The sequence below is a fragment of the Mandrillus leucophaeus genome, unplaced genomic scaffold, assembly GCF_000951045.1.
Source record: "Mandrillus leucophaeus isolate KB7577 unplaced genomic scaffold, Mleu.le_1.0 Scaffold9, whole genome shotgun sequence".
In the NCBI taxonomy this organism is placed as follows: Eukaryota; Metazoa; Chordata; class Mammalia; order Primates; family Cercopithecidae; genus Mandrillus; species Mandrillus leucophaeus.
The window spans coordinates 3668545-3685940 of record NW_012109807.1 but is presented as its reverse complement, the minus strand read 5'-3'; the positions used below and the strand labels follow the sequence as shown (position 1 = coordinate 3685940).

Here is a 17396-nt window from a genome sequence, read left to right as displayed (position 1 = left end):
TTTTATATGTAATGTGAATTGATATATTTAATAATCGATGTATTTCTTCGTAGATATTAAATCAAGAGACACTGGCAGATTTTTAATATAAATTGCCTCCCCCCTTCTTCCTTTTAAAGATAAATGCAATGAACGTGAAGAAAAAATAATTTTAGTGTCATCTGCAAATGAAATTGATGTTCGTCCCTGTCCTCTTAACCCAAATGAATACAAAGGCACTATAACATGGTATAAAAATGACAGCAAGACATCTATATCTACAGAACAAGCCTCCAGGATTCATCAGCACAAAAAGAAACTTTGGTTTGTTCCTGCTAAGGTAGAAGATTCAGGACATTACTACTGTGTGGTAAGGTGAGAGAGGAATTAGTATGTTACAAACGTGTTCTAGTTTCCTGCAGTTGTTAAGGACAGAAACACTTTTAATAATGCTTAACTTACCTATTTTATTTTATTTTAGAAATTCATCTTACTGCCTCAGAATTAAAATAACTGCAAAATTTGTGGAGAATGAGCCTAACTTGTGTTATAATGCAGAAGCCATATTTAAGCAGAGACTACCCGTTGCAGGAGATGGAGGACTTGTGTGCCCTTATATGGAGTTTTTTAAAGACGAAAATAATGAGTTACCTAAATTACAGTGGTATAAGGTAATTTTATTTTAAATATGACATTTCACTTTTCTGGAAAATAAAATAGTTCCCTGGACAATAGAATGAATCTGCAAAGTACCTTTTTATTTTGCATATTGTTTTCTCTTTAATGGTGACACTTGATAGGGAACCTAAAAAGAATAATAAGACTGCATTCACTTAATTTGAAGGTTAACTAGAAATTTACTTGCTATTGTTTTTATTTAATTTAATAAGATGTAATTGAGAAAAGTACTATAAATAGATATTTAAAGAGAAGGCTGATTATAAGCTTAAGGTATTTAAGATATAACTATTTATTATAAAATATACTATGTATGTTTTATTAAAGCTATGGTCTTCAAATAACCTGCTAGTTTCCATAACTGTATTAAAAGTGAGTCGACTAGCTTTCCATGTAACACCCCATGTTGTGGTATCTTTAATCTGCCTAGTCTGGTGGAACTCAAATGGGGAATCTTCTCGTAGAGCGTAAGACATACTAAATAAATAATATCAATGAAGAAATGAAGTGCAGTATTGTTAAGAAACTATATAGTGTTAACTTTTTTTCAAACATGTTTTTCCTGCAAAATAAATTGGCATTCACTTCTTATACTATGAAGTCTCATAGACTTGAAAACTTAATGTCACAGGAATATAGTTAACTGTTTCCAAAAAACCAATATTAAAACTTACTCTATGTAAGGAAGTTTTCCTGTCTCTTTCTAAAAATATAACGTTTGCTAAGGTGAAAAAAATGGAGTTCCTTTGACTGGTAGATTGGGGAAAGTTATTGGTTATTGGTTTTCAATGCTTCTCTCTCCCTTTATCTAGGATTGCAAACCTCTACTTCTTGACAATATACACTTTAGTGGAGTCAAAAATAGGCTCATCGTGATGAATGTGGCTGAAAAGCATAGAGGGAACTATACTTGTCATGCATCCTACACATACTTGGGCAAGCAATATCCTATTACCCGGGTAATAGAATTTATTACTCTAGGTGAGTCATAGCTCCAGCCCTAGAAGGTTTAGATCTGGGAAGGCCCAGAGACTATGATTGTAATATTACTTTCATTGTCCATGAAGAAACAAAATCCAAGACGACCTCAGTGATACCACAAAAGTCACATGGCTTTAGTTTTGTTTTTTTTGTTACTAAACACTATGTAATGTTTTCCATTCCTGCTTCAGATGTAGTTTTAATTAAATAGAGACATTATGAGCTGTGTTTTCCAACTGATCTAAGAGGGTTGTTCTTTGGCATGGCTAAAAATGGTTCTTACTGAAAGCTCTGGGGCTCCCTCTGGCTGGAATATGGGAATGTTCTGAGAGCTTGCACTTGGGGAATCTCAGTGAGTCTCAGTGTCTAGCAGCAAGCATGGGTGTGGACACTAACGAGCTTTGGAATAAGTCACATTTCCAGCATCTACTTCCTGTTCGTTCTGTGTTAGGTGTTAACCTCTCTAAGCCTGTTTCCTCTTCTGTAACAAGATGATGCAATCTCCCAAGATTATTGGGAAGATTAGAGATATGGGGTCCACTAAACTCGTGTGCCTGGTGCAAAGAAATGCTTGGTGCAAAACAGCTGTGCAATTAATAGGTGTACGGTGATTGTTCTTGTTCATTTTCTTGTGTCTTTCAATTCTGCATTAACCATGTTTCATATTGAAAACTATATCACAACAAAATTAAACAAAATGCGCAAATTACCAGGGGATAGTCAGAATGCTCAAACTTTTTGTAAATAATGAGATGTTGTAAGCTTTATGTAATATAAGAAGTGTTATTCCAACCAGAACTTTTTTGTAGGTTAGAGGGGTATCTATTAGTAGTTATGCTGGGACAACAGGTATAAATTGGGACTATCCCAAGCAATCTCAGAATATGATCACCCTATAAATGGCTTCACTTTTCTAGTTATATAATACTTTATTTTCCTAAAAATATTTTTATTAAACAAAAGTTAATTCCTTGCCATGGTCCTCGCCATTCACAAGCATCAGTGAATCCTAATTTTCAGTGGTCTTTGTATCAAACCATGTTCTTGAGTCTTTAGCAGCCTGTCATTGGGTAGCTCTGGTCTGTCTTTCCTGAAACATAGCAACCAAACCAGCAAGTAGAACCTGAGAAAGAACTGGGCACTGGGGAATATTTAAGCTAGGTTGAGTGTGTTTTAGATACTCTCTGTTCCCTTTTCTGATCCCATTTGTAGAAACAATATACTCTACTCCGAGTGGGGTAATATTTTGTTTTCTTCCCAAGGCCCACCCCAATGATGCTTAGTGCTTTTTGTTCACTCAAGGATTCAAAAATATTTATTAAGCATTTACTATGTTTCAGGAACTGTTATAGGTATACGTTAGGGAACAAAAGAGAGAATATCCTACCTTCATGGTGTTCACTTTTTTTTTTTTTTTTTGACTGGGGGAATACCGAGTACTCAATTTTATAGTTTCTCATAGTTTCTTTCACGGCCACAGGTCAACCCCTGAAGCCAGTCTTTTCATAAATAAGTCAGATTAATTTCTGGGGCTCCTTGATACTTCTTTTTGCCTATTTTAATAAATTACAGCATTATTCCATAACCCTGTAGTTCTCACTACTGGGTCATTACCACAGTCATTAAATGCAAGCAGGTCTAGTACTGATTAGCCCTGCTGGCCAATAACACCCAATTCAAGGAACTAAATTCCCACTACTCTTGCCTTTCCTGATGTGCTTCCACTTATGAGAGGCACTTGTCTGGGGACCCAGGGACCTGGTGATGTGTTTTTTTTCAGTTGCACCCCACTCTATGGGTTCACAAGGTCTAGCTCTGCCCCAGGGTTCACAGGGTGCTGTGACCTCTGCCTCAGCTTTCTTCCTTCACTTTCTGCCTCCTGTCTCCTGGCATATGTGCTTTGAACACTTGATGGAGTATCTGGCCAGAAGTAATTTAGTGTATTTTGCTAAATGTTGTCGTCACTTAAGATTCTGATCTATAAGAGACTGACAAACCTTATGAATGTTTTTCTTTCAGAGGAAAACAAACCCACAAGGCCTGTGATTGTGAGCCCAGCTAATGAGACAATAGAAGTAGACTTGGGTAAGTGGGCTTCAGTCAGGATATGTTGGAATCAGTTTTTTTTTAAACGTGAGAGTACGATAAATTGTATCTTTACTATATGTAATCCAAGCCATTTACTGCATATATCTATAATTAGAGGGAAAGTGACACAAATTATATCTTAATTTTTTTCTATTTCTTGCCTCTATGGCAAACATCTTGCCATGTCTGATATCTCCAGCCCTACTTTTCTGTGGACACTTACTACAATGAAAACACCAACCAGACACCAAGGTTAAAAGGCCTAGGAACCAGCAATGCTGTTGACTGGTACAGAGTTAAAATATTTAATGACAAAATTAGGGTTTGCTGTAATAGTGAATCAATAGAGCAGGTGTTACTTATCTCTGAATTAAACAAAAATTATATTTGACATCTTAGAGAACTTCTGAAGAATTAATTATTGTACGATAGACATCAGCAGTGTTACAATTTCAGGACTGGATTTCTGATGACCAGATCCAAGCTTTGAGTCAGAAGAGTAAGACTACAGGCCCCAAAGATGGTAGTCATTCTAGAAAAGTACTTTTCCAAGTTAGTGAACATTTTTTATTCAAGAATAAAGAAAGAACCCCACAAGCGTCTAGTTCTGCACTGTTGAGTGCAGTAGTTATTAGCCACATGGGGTTACGGATGTGCAAAATTAAATTAAGTCAGTCGATTCATTTAGTTAAATTAAAAATTAGTTCATCTGTCACATCAGCCATATCTCAAGGGCTTAACAGCCACATGTGACAAGTGACTACTGTAGAGATAAGCAGGAATATAGAACATTTCCATCATCACTGAAAGTTCTACTGGAAACCACTGATCCAGAGAGAAAAAGTGATTCTTTGTATCAGAGGACCCAAAATAGGCTGGCCTTGGAATTGCCTTCTGTAACAGTAACCGCATGACAGCAGTCAAGAACCATACAGAGGTTCGAAGGTTCATGTTTGTGATCTGCGAATTCTGTACTTGGCCAGTTCTGTACTTGTTATTTATGGTGGAAGGTGGTAGAAAGACATTCTTAGATAGAAACAAAAATGTCAAAACTCAAAATTAAATATGGGCCAATAGGCTCTAGAATAATGTTTCTCAATCATCTTTTTTGTTTTAGATTGTTCCCCTTTAGAGTCTAAAAAGTCTTCCTCCACCTAATTCTCTTTCCTGTCTTCAAATTTCAATACCACAGTTATTTTTATATCTGCTGATATACTGTGGCCCTTTGGAGTACCACAAACCATGTAATATCTAAGGTTTTCTTGCCTCTTCCCCAAGAACCAGGTTTTGCCCTGCTGGCCACAGCCCCTGTTGAAAGTGCCTGCCCCAGAAGTGTGTAAGTGAGAGCTCTGATGCCTAGGCTGCATTGATCTCTCAATCTAAAAAAAAAAAAAAAAGCTTCAAATTAGGAAATAATTATTTTAATGTATTGTATTGACAGTGGATCAGAAGCATATAGTACCCTGTCATAAGATTATCCTGAAGGGTGTTAAATAGGCAATAAGATCCCATACCATTACTCCTAAGTTGACTTAGAAAAATAAGAATTGAGAGATACTTCCTTAACTTAATAAATAACATCAGTGCAAGCCAATAGTCACTAACATTCTTAATGGTGAAATACTATAGACCTTCTCACTAAAGCCAAGAGCAAGACAAAGATGCCCATGTAACCACTATTACTGAACATAGTCTAGAAGTGCCTACTAATGCAATTGAAGGAAAAAAACAAGGTATGCTTACCACAAGGGAAAAAAGACATTTTTATTATTGTTTCCAGATCATACAAATCCCAAGAAAATCGCTGGGAAATACTAGAATTAATTCTATATAAATTAGTCAGATAACGAATTAACATTTAGAATTAATGTTCTAAAATATAAGACTTTTTTAGCAATAACCAGCTAGAAAGCATAATAGGAAAACAAATGCCATTTGCACCAGTAAATGTCTTAGAAGTGTCCATAAAATATCTTAGAAAAACTTTGAAAATATGTGGAATTTATAAGAGAGGAAAAAAACTAAAAAAAACCAAAACCCTGAATATTAATCTCAGGAAAACTGAAATTTAAAGCATGCATCCAGCCGGGTGTAGTGGCTCAGGCCTGTAATCCCAGCACTTTGGGAGGCCAAGGTGGACAGATCACTTGAGGCCAGGTGTTTGAGACCACCCTGGCCAAGATGTTGAAACACCATCTCTACTAAAAATACAAAAATTAGCTGGGTGTGGGGGTGCATGCCTGTAGTTCCAGCTGCTCAAGAGGCTGAGGCATGAGAGTTGCTTGAACTCAGGAGGAGGTTACATTGAGCCGAGATTGCACCGCTGCACTTCCAGCCTGGGTGACAGCGAGACTCTGTCTCATTTAAAAAAATGCAATTAAATAATGGATAGAGGGATAACAGTTTTTAAAAGCAAGGTCGATGAGCACCAAGCTAACAAAAAGCATGTTGACGTACCGTGAATTCAAGAAATGTAGATGAAAACTTAAGTGACATTTTCTTCTCTCAAAAGGCAATGTCTAACCAAAAACACTTGTTATCTGGTGGTTTTGGGGAAAATCGTGCTCACATACTCTACTGCAGAGAATGTAGACTGATACAGCCTCACTAAAGAGAGGGGGTTAGCTTTTAAAATATGTTTCTTTAATTCAATCCTACTTTCAGATTTTAATACTTCAGGATGTGTACAAACAAGGATATTCATTAAAATATTAATCTTAATAATGAAAAATTAGGAAATTGTGTTCATCAGTAGGAAATAGTTAATCATAGTGTATATGTATTATGGAGTGCTAAGCAGCCATGACACAGTCTATTTTGGAAGACAAATCATGTGGGCCCAAATTCCCAATCCACAGTAATTTCAAAATAGTAGGCAATAAGACCCCATTTCAAAAATTGCACGTGTTCACAGAGAAGATAAGGAATGAGATACATAAGGTTACTAATGGTGGTTTTCTCTGGGTGGTGGGTTTAGGGTAATTTTCCTTTTTCTTTGTGCATTTCTATATTTAAAATTTTAATTCAATAGCCATTTCTTAATCTAGATAGATCAGAAAAGATCAATTAATGTTACGATTAAAAATACATTCTTTGTAGGATCCCAGATACAACTGATCTGTAATGTCACTGGCCAGTTGAGTGACACTGCCTACTGGAAGTGGAATGGGTCCTTCATTGATGAAGATGACCCAGTGCTAGGGGAAGACTATTACAGGTATGTATGCTCAGAGTCATTCACAGTTTGATATTAAATCCCACATGGTATTTTCTATAACCTTGTTGGTTTAGTTTAAAAGCAAGTGTTAGTTGCTCCTCACCCTTTGCTGCCCTTTTTATTTTGCTACGTAGAATTTACAAGATGTTGTACATTTAAGATAAAAAGTACATGCCATTGTGGTGCAAATTACAGGCCACTTAGAAGCCTTTCTCTTAAGTTATACATGTTGCAACATTTCAACGAAGCAATTATCTTTCATTATTCTTCATATTCCTCAAGTAGCTTAGAAGAGACTCATTAATGAGCTCAAGAATCAGGCAATCCACACTGCTGTCAAAAGCCTGTCCTGGTTTCCTACTGCTCATCTATGGGACAAGGATCTCCTGTCCTGTGACTTCTCCTTCACATCACCTGCGAAGCACTTTGTCATCTGCCCCAATCTCCTCCGTTTAGTATATTGTATATTATTCTCTGTGCCCCATGGAGACCACAATGCATTTGTCTACATTTTTCTTCTTGGAAGTGGTAATTTTTTGCTTTCTCTGCTCCTGAGCCTGTTACTGACAGTGGTCTTGGGGTTGTAAAATCTCAGATGAGTGTTGCCAGCAGTCTGAATATTGTGACTATGATTGGGCAGGGTGATTATTTCAGCTGCAATTTTGTCACCAATAAGGAAATACACAGGGTATACATGTCGTATTTGTAATCGATGCAATTTACTTACACAAGTTTATTTACTCTCTCTCGTGAATAGTGTGGAAAATCCTGCAAACAAAAGAAGGAGTACCCTCATCACAGTGCTTAATATATCAGAAACTGAAAGTAGATTTTATAAACATCCATTTACCTGTTTAGCCAGGAATACATATGGTATGGATGCAGCATATGTCCAGTTAATATATCCAGGTAAACAACAAGCTAATTGAAACACAATTTTGTTTTACCGTAGTAAGATTCCATGACCTTGAAGTTTGAAATGCCATTTCCTCTGCTTAGAACACTCTTCACTTCCTCATTACCTAGGTAACTTCTATTTCCCTTTTACTCTGTCTTCTTGGAAGCTTTTCTGTCCTGCTGCCTGCGCTTAACCCAGCTCTCAGCCCAAAGAGAGGAGGTTAGGGCCTCTGTATCTACTTCTGTAGCACCATATGTCACAGGATCTCTGGTACTTAGTTTTCTATACTTAACTGTCAATTCTGTGATGGTGGCAACCATTTATCTTAGTAATCATTCTATTTCCACAGCTAATGGCAAGTTAGGTCTGGAACATTGTAGGTACCTAATGAATATTTTGAAGTAAGTGACTACATTGATGGATACATAGAGTAAGATTAAATAAATATCCACTTTCAAAGAGGACATCAAAAGTCACTGGGTTTCATGAATTGGTAGAATAAAACATAATATTGAAAGTATTTGTGAAACATTTTAAGGTAATTTGTGGTTTAATTAAAAATAGGATATTGTAATTGTGTGCATGGAAGAATATCTGAAAGACCCTAAAAATTAACTTCTATCTATGTTTAAATACTAGCAGCATACAAATAGAAATTACATTTAAAAGATAACATTTATAGTAGCATCAAAAATCATCAAATACTTAAGAATAAATCTAGCAGAAGCTGTTCAAGACCTCTGTAATACAAACCAAAAAATATTGAGATAAATTAGAGAAGAACTAAATGGAGGGATATACAATGTTCATAGATTGAAAGACTCAATATTATGAAGATGTCAGTTCTCCCCCACATGAATGTATGGATTCCAAAAAATTTTAATCAAAATCTCAGCAGCATTTGTGCAAGTGAGAGTCAGTGTTTGTATGGGTGTGTTTTTGTGGACACCTGTAAAAGTCACAGGGAACTGTAAAGGACCAAGTATAGTCCTGGTGGTCTTAAATAGGAAAAATAAATCTGGAAGATTATTACTACAGGCATCATGATCTTGTATGAAGCGACAGTACTTAAGATCGTAAATGTGAACTATCATTTGGGCCAGCTGGTTATTTGTCTGGAAAATGGTATAACTTGATTTCTATTTTGTATCCAAATCATCTAAATTGGAAAAGTAAATAAAGCTTTTAGATTCCCTTTTCTGGATGCTTACATCGTTCCTGATATTTAGAAGGTACTTTCTTTTTCTTTCCTGTTTCTTCTTCTCTAGCTCCCTCCCCATCACCTACTCCATCTGCTCCCTGACTTCCTCTGTAATTATTGAATAACTAAGTAGAGAAGGAGGCCAGGAGAATGTGGAAATGTGAAACTTCCCTAAGCCTCTACCTTTTTCCCTTTCCACCAGTCTTTACCCAATGGACTCTCTGACCTCAGGGAACTTTTGTAGGCTTTTGAGTGATTTTAACTTTTCCCTGTTTTGCTGTGGAATGCTGTATCCTGTGGTCTTTGGTATTTTTTTTCCGTGTTATTGTATATTATACTATTTAGGTAGAAACTTCATAGAATGCACCTTAGTTTTATATAATCCATGCTAGATTGCTTTGTACGTTAGTATCCATTCCAAAGTGATAATCATGAATGAGTTAATACTGTCTGAATGCAGGCCAGTCCCAAATATGGTCTTTCTGAGATGAAGATATTTAATTTGCTGTGCTCAAAGTTTTAATTCTTTTTGGTTCTAATATTTTTTCTCCTCTTTTTTTTTTTCCTATAGTCACTAAATTCCAGAAGCACATGATTGGTATATGTGTCACATTGACAGTCATAATTATGTGTTCTGTTTTCATCTATAAAATCTTCAAGGTTGACATTGTGCTTTGGTACAGGGATTCCTGCTATGATTTTCTCCCAATAAAAGGTATAATTTTGTATTCCATGCAGTATTTCTTGTTAGAGATAGGGGATAGTTAGGAGATGTAGAAGATAACTAAGAGGGTTTTTACTTAAGTTCTAAAGTGAAAAGTGGCATATACAAGAATATTAGTTATTCTTACACAGAATTATAGTTTTATAACTCATTAGGCTGAATATCATTGTTTTCTAAGTTCCTGCCTCAACATTCATATTGGTAGAATAAACAGGTATTTAGAGCATCTGTTTATAAATTCAGTTATGCACAAGCCATTGGGAGGCCTTGCTCTGTGATGAGTAGAACAGACATAGATCTTACCTTGATGAAAGAAATTAAATGACTAGATCTTCGTGCATTGGGGAGGTTCTCTCTCTCTTCTTTGTTTAAACTTTGCAAAAAAAAAAAAAAAAAAGGAATACCACAATGTCTAAAAAAAATGAATGGATAGAATTCAGGGCTGAGACCTTTGGGGAAGAAGATGAGAACAGTGAGACTTTAAGGATGGCTCTATACTAAGAGTATAAGAGGCAGCCTCCAAATAGAAGAGCAAATTTGCTGTAAAACACAAGAAATAGAAACCTTGTAAGAGATGAACACTTTTTAAAGGGATTATATTTTTGGTATTGCTGCTTCAGTCATGCCATTGTGCAAAAAAAGATGAATAGTTCATTATAAAATGAATGTTTGTGATATTAACTTTATCAAATCTCTTATTTTTGCCTTGTGGTTCTAAATACATTATTTTTTCCTTTAGCTTCAGATGGAAAGACCTATGACGCATATATACTGTATCCAAAGACCGCTGGGGAAGGGTCTACCTCTGACTGTGATATTTTTGTGTTTAAAGTCTTGCCTGAGGTCTTGGAAAAACAGTGTGGATATAAGCTGTTCATTTTTGGAAGGGATGACTACGTTGGGGAAGGTATGTGTGTCATGGAACAAAGTAAAGGCTTATTGTTATAAAACTACTTAGTAAAATGTGGATTCCATCTTTCCAGAAGATTGTGGCATAGGGGTATATGTTTCACAATTTAAAGAACCTCTTCAGAAGTGTATGATGATTTTTACATTTATTAAATGCAAAGTATTTACTTCTCGCATATTTTGTCAGAGCAATAATTAAGTGATTTTCATTTCGTTTTGAAAAACTTAATGACTAGTTAAACCCAACAGTTGCTTTACAACTGATACAATAAAACAGGAGTGGTAGAGATCAAATGATTGAATAGTAAGTTTTTAAAATTCCAACAACGTTTTCTGAGTTCTGAATGACATATTTGTCTTTTGAGGGCCAATTTTTGAATTCGTCTATAAAATGGGAGGTTTGCAGTTGCTCACGCCTGTTATCTCAGCACTCCAGGAGGCCAGGGTGAGAGGGTTGCTTGAGCTGAGGAGTTTGAGGCTGCAGCGATCCAAGATCATGCCACCGCATTCCAGTGTGAGCAACAGAACAAGAGCCTGTCTCTTAAAATTAATTAATTAACTAATTAATTTTAAAAATGGGAAACTCCTTTAATTTTACATAAGGCAAGAAAGAGGCGTTAGGAGCCATAGGGTTGAAGAAAGCCATGTGTGACTTTGGTTCAGGAGAGAATGATGATAAATAGAAATTTACTTACTATATTGTGCTTCCTGTTTTTCAGACATTGTTGAGGTCATTAATGAAAACGTAAAGAAAAGCAGAAGACTGATTATCATTTTAGTCAGAGAAATATCAGGCTTCAGCTGGCTGGGTGGTTCATCTGAAGAGCAAATAGCCATGTATAATGCTCTTGTTCAGGATGGAATTAAAGTTGTCCTGCTTGAGCTGGAGAAAATCCAAGACTATGAGAAAATGCCAGAATCAATTAAATTCATTAAGCAGAAACATGGGGTTATCCGCTGGTCAGGGGACTTTACACAGGGGCCACAGTCTGCAAAGACAAGGTTCTGGAAGAATGTCAGGTACCACATGCCAGTCCAGCGACGGTCACCTTCATCTAAACACCAGTTACTGTCACCGGCCACTAAGGAAAAACTGCAAAGAGAGGCTCATGTGCCTCTCGGGTAGCATGGAGAAGTTGCCAGGAGTTCTTTGGGTGCCTCCTATCTTATGGCGTTGCAGGCCAGGCTGTGCCTCATGCTGACTTGTAGAGTTCATGGAATGTAACTGTATCATCCTTTATCCCTGAGGTCACCTGGAATCAGGAATCAGATTGTTAAGGGAATAAGCCATGATGTCAATAGCAGCCCAGGGCGCTTCGCAGGAGAGGGCTTGGGAAGATCTTTTAGAAAGGCAATAGGCTGGGTGTGGTGGCTCACAACTATAATCCCAGCACTTTGGGAGGCTGAAGTGGGTGGATCACCAAAGGTCAGGAGTTCGAGACCAGCCCGGCCAACATGGCAAAACCTCATCTCTACTAAAAATAAAAAATTAGCTGGGCATGGTGGTGCACGCCTGTAATCCCAGCTACATGGGAGGCTGAGGCAGGAGAATTGCTTGAACCCGGGAGACGGAGGTTGACTCCAGGCTGGGCAACAGAGCAAGATTCTGTCTCAAAAAAAGAGTGAGACTCCATCTCAAAAAAAAAAAAAAAAAAAAGAGGCAATAAATGCCCTCTCTGAATGTTTGAACTGCCAAGAAAAGGCATGGAGACAGCAAACTAGAGGAAAGGGCATGCAGGAAATGGCCACCATCTATAGATGGCTTTGTTAAGTCATCCACAGCCCAAGGGCGGGGCTGTGCCTTGTCTGGGGATCCCGTGGAGTCACTGGCCCTGGAGCGGCTCTCCTGAGAGGTGCTGCAGGTGAAGTGAGACTGACACCTCACTGAGGAAGGGAGATGTATTCTTGGAGAACTTTCCATCTGCTTGCATTTTCCATACACATCCCCAAGCAGAAGTTAGTTTCCGAAGACCGAATTTTATTTTACATATGTTGAAAGCTCACTTCACTGAACAAAGGCATTCTCCGGTATTCCAAGGCTTTGAAGTCATCTTAGCTTTCCACAGGAGAGACAGAACTTAAAAAGCAGCAGTAGCAGGGAATTGATCCACTTCTTAATGCTTTCCTCCCTGGCATGACCATCCTGTCCTTTGTTATTATTCTGCATTTTACATCTTCGGAGGGACAGCTCCCTAACGGCTTCGTCCCTCCGCAACGTCCCTTGCATAGCCCACACATGAACCGTCCTTTCTGTGATGCTGCTCTTCTGTCATCCGGCTCCTGCTCAAACACTTCCCGCAGGCTCCACCTGTTGGAGCTGAAGCCCATGCTCTCCCACCAGCACGTCACTCCCAGCCCGCCTCCCTGCCCTGTCCTCCAGCCTCCCCTTGCTGTCCCGCTGTGTGAATTCCCAGGTTGGCCTGGTGGCCATGGCGCCTGCCCCCAGCACTCCTCTGTCTGTGCTCTTGCCTGCCCCCCTTCCTCCTCCTTTGCCTAAAAGGCCTTCTCTTACTTTCTCCAGCTGATCAGAATTTTACCGAAATTCAGAACATCCTCCAATTCCACAGTCTCCAGGAGACTTTCTTTCCCTAAGAGGCGACTCCCTCTCCAGCCCTCTCTCTCCGGTCAGGCCCACGGCAGTGACGGCAGTGAGCACGTCAGGGAGGCTGGTCTCCCTCCAGCTGGAATCGCTGCTGTCTGAGGGAGAGGCTGTGGGTGGCTGTCTCTGTCCCTCACTGCCTTCCAGGAGCAATTTGCACATGTAACATAGATTTATATAGTGCTTTATGTTTAAAAACATTCCCCAGTTATCTTATTTAATTTTTGCAATTATTTTAATTTTATATATAGAGAAAGTGACCTATTTTTTTAAAAAATCACACTCTAAGTTCTGTTGAACCCAGGACTTGAGCCTCATTTCTGGCTTTAGTCTGGTGTTCTGAGTACTTGATTTCAGGTCAATCATGGTCCCCCCTCACTCCACACTGGCACATTTGTGAGAAGAAATGACATTTTGCTAGGAAGCGACCGAGTCTAGCAATGCTTTTATTCAAGACACCAAATTCCGAACTTCTGAATGTTGGAATTTTCAAAAATTATATTTAGATTTTATGAAAAACTCTTCTACTTTCATATATTCTTTCCCTAGAGGCAAACATTTCTTAAAATGTTTCATTTTCATTAAAAATGAAAGCACGTTGTGTTTTTTTTTTTTGGTATAGAAAAAACATTTTTAAAAATGGGATGACAGGCCTCAGAATAATTGGAGAAACCCTGCAAAACCAGAAAGCCAGATTTATATGCCACCAATTGCAGGGCACAAGCACAGTTTTATGAGTTGTATGAACATGGGCAGGTCCTCTGGTTTTTATATTTCTCGTATTTAATACGGGTGAACACAAACTTTTATTTGGAATAATAATATTCCTCCTAAACAAAAACACATTGAGTTGAAGTCTCTGACTCTTGCCTTTCCACCTGCTTTCTCCTGGGTCCACTTTGCCTGTTTTAAGGAACGTGCTGTTCTGGAACTGCTGTTCCAACAGACAGGGCCTAGCTTTCATTTGGCACACAGACTACAGCCAGAAGCCCATGGATCAGGGAGGTCACGTCCCGAAAAGCCTATTAGAAGTTTTACAAATTTAATTTTGCAGATTATTTTAGTCTGTCATCTAGAAAATGTGTGAGCACCCATAGTGCCAAGAAAGCAAGCCAATTTGGAAACTCAGGTTAGTGACAAAATTGGCCAGAGAGTGGGGGTGACGAGGACCGAGAATTACAAGTAGCATGGCAGCTGGAATTTGAGGAAGGACAAGAATCAGTGGATACGCCTGGGTGGAGGAGGGTCCAAACAGAAAAGTGCAGAGTCATTCCCCATCTTCCAGGGGTTGGATTCTGGAGGAAGGAGACACATTCCTAGTTCCCCGTGAACCTCCTTTGACTTATTGTCCCCCCACTAAAACAAAACAAAAAACGTTGAATACCTTCTGCTTTAAGTAGATTTTCTTGCAGTTTTTAATGGCATTTTTAAAAAGATGCCCTAAGTGTTGAAGAAGAGTTTGCAAATGCAACAAAATATTTAATTACCGGTTGTTAAAACTGGTTTAGCACAATTTATATTTTCCCTCTCTTGCCTTTCTTATTTGCAATAAAAGAAAAGGTATTGAGCCATTTTTTAACTGACATTTCTGATAAATTATGTTTGTACTAGCTTATGATGAAGGAGTTTTTAAAACCTGTTTATATAATTTTGCAGCAGAAGCCAAATTTTTGTATAGTAAAACACCAAATTCGTGTACAGCATGCATCACGGATCAATAGACTGTACTTATTTTCCAATAAAAGTTTCAGATTTTGTACTGAGTGTTATCCTTGAGAATCTGTTCTTTGTCTGGTCCACAGCTTACCTGCGCATCTGCACATTCACAGGCCTGAACAAGGTGAGGAGACCCGCTGCAGAGAGTTCTTCCTGTTGCGCGGAGCGGGTGGGGAGGGGCTGGAGGAGGGGAGGGGAGTGGAGGTCAGAGGCTATTGGCCTAACAGTGAGCCCGAACTCCCTTCTTCTAGCTAAACTCTACTCCCTCTGCTCACCTGCTTCTAAAATGGATTAAAATGTGAGCCTTATCATTAACTTCTTTATTGGCTTCTTATGAATTTACTATTAACTTACCATTTACCTGTCCAAAAATGATGAAGGGGATATTTGTATAGACTTCTACATTTTACAAAGGGCTTTTATTTATTTTTTCCTTTGACCCAGAAGGTGGGTAAAATTGGTGAACTTGCTCTCCAAAATGCATGCTCTAAAGCTTGTTAACTCTGATGGTCAGAGATGACACCCAGTCAGTGCCTCCTTACCTCATAGCAATGCTAAAGGGCAGGTGACTCTGTCAGTACCTGGGGAGAAGGGGCAGATTGGCTTAGAGTCTGAGTCCACTATGAATGAACACTGCCTCCACCATCTACCTGGGGTGAAACTTTAGGCAAAGTATTTCAGCCTCAATTTACTCATTATATAGGTATAATATGTAACTCATAGAATTAGGATTAAAAAGATTAAATATATTATGACAAGTCTAGTGCTTAGCCTAAAGCTGGTTCTCAGAAAATGGTTGCTTTGTTAGTAGCAGTTCTATGAATTGCTTATCTGAAGTCCTATTAGAATCTGCAAATGGAAGGGATAGAGAGGAGTTATAAATTAGAAATGACAATTGACACTAGGGACAAAGTACACAATGTCAAATTGAAGTTGTATAACCATGGAGGCCAGGAGCCCTGTCCAGCCCACAGCCCCTCCACCAGCCCCCAGCCTGAAGAATGTTTCTCACTGGAGGAGTTCAGGGAGCTTTGCACCACATTTTGGTTATGATACCAGTTAATGTGCAAACCATTAGGAAAATCAGTGCTAACCACCATTGAAAAGTCATCCTTTTTTCCTCTCTTCATCAGGTAACTTTTCCCCTGTAAATGCAAAATAGGTTTTTAGGGAGTCTCTGGAATTATTTTACAACAGGAATGCCATCTGGTGGAAAAAGATCCGGGACTAAATTCCTGCACTGTCACAGCTTTGAAACCAGAACACAGCACCTGGTTGTATGGAACCTCCATTTTCTCATGTGTAAAACAGGACTTCCTATGTTACAAGATGTTTAGATGTAGAAAGCCTCTGTCCAGTATGTGGGATAGAATCTCAAAATATATTTTCTTACTTTTATCACTTGATGAGTACAGATAAAACAAAAAAACTTATTCATCCAAAATATATATTTTTCAAATGCTAGGGTTTTAGGTGTGTGTGTGGGTTGAGGGGCGATATAATGTTGGTGTTAACTTTTAAGTGATCACAGCTGCTACCTAATCCCATTTTAGCAAGTCAGGATCTGGTTTAGCATTTTTCATATAGTACATTCCCCAAGTAGTGATTGAAGGACTTCTAAGCATAAACACCATGCAATTATGAAATCAGAGATTTCCTCCAGCTTATTTGTCAAAAGAAAATCTTTTCGCCTTTGACGTGAGACTCTGGGAGTGTGGTGAGGTTGGCTTAGCGTGCAGGGCATAGGGAGCATAGCAGTTGGAGAAGAAAGCAGGTTGGGCTAGAAGGGAAAAATTGTTCCTCTTTTACTAAAATAAAATACATAAATGAATCACCACAGTGGCAATAATTCATAAAATGGAGTACACATGGAAAAATGTGTGTGGGAAGACAGAGGAAAGGGATAATTTTTGATGTGATAACATTCATTTTACAACCAAAGTGTGTGTGTGGGGGGGTGGGGTGGGGGGGGCAGGGTGTTTAAGTTTTAAGGAGAGGGAGAGTTACAGGAATAGGTGATACTATTTAAAATGAGTATTAATCATTCAAAACAAAAACATGCTCATCTTACCACATACCGCTCAGGTTTCTTCTGAAGAAGCCTTGGCTATTAAATACGTAAATCCTACCTGTGCCTTAAATCTGAGCCCCAAACGTTAGCATGGCAGTCTCTCAAAATTTGCAGCTGTTAGACCAGTTAAACCTGTATCGCCTGACTCTAGACTCATAGGAGGCTGTTGACTTCTCTAAAGCTGTGCTCAACCAGTTGAGAGATTAATTTACCTACAGGGTGAAGTCGATGAAGCTTGTTTTTCTTAAAACCTTTGACCTGGCAGTGATCCCAAGTGTCATTTGGTTTCTGCTTCCGGAAGGGAAGGGCTACAATGATACCATTCTACAGTGTTC

General features: G+C 38.4%; 1 protein-coding gene across 1 annotated transcript in view; it reads left to right on the top strand.

Annotated features, from left to right (window-relative positions):
- Positions 1-13863, top strand: part of IL1R1 (interleukin 1 receptor, type I) — a 111073-nt gene extending 97210 nt beyond the window's left edge. The window contains exons 5-14 of the mRNA XM_011969580.1: positions 120-354; positions 461-650; positions 1470-1638; positions 3658-3723; positions 6826-6943; positions 7701-7852; positions 9614-9757; positions 10506-10673; positions 11395-12297; positions 12336-13863. Coding sequence (XP_011824970.1) covers positions 120-354; positions 461-650; positions 1470-1638; positions 3658-3723; positions 6826-6943; positions 7701-7852; positions 9614-9757; positions 10506-10673; positions 11395-11801 — 1649 coding nt within the window. The 3' untranslated portion in view covers positions 11802-12297; positions 12336-13863. The remainder of the gene's footprint in view (positions 1-119; positions 355-460; positions 651-1469; positions 1639-3657; positions 3724-6825; positions 6944-7700; positions 7853-9613; positions 9758-10505; positions 10674-11394; positions 12298-12335) is intronic.
- The last annotated feature ends 3533 nt before the right edge of the window (positions 13864-17396 follow it).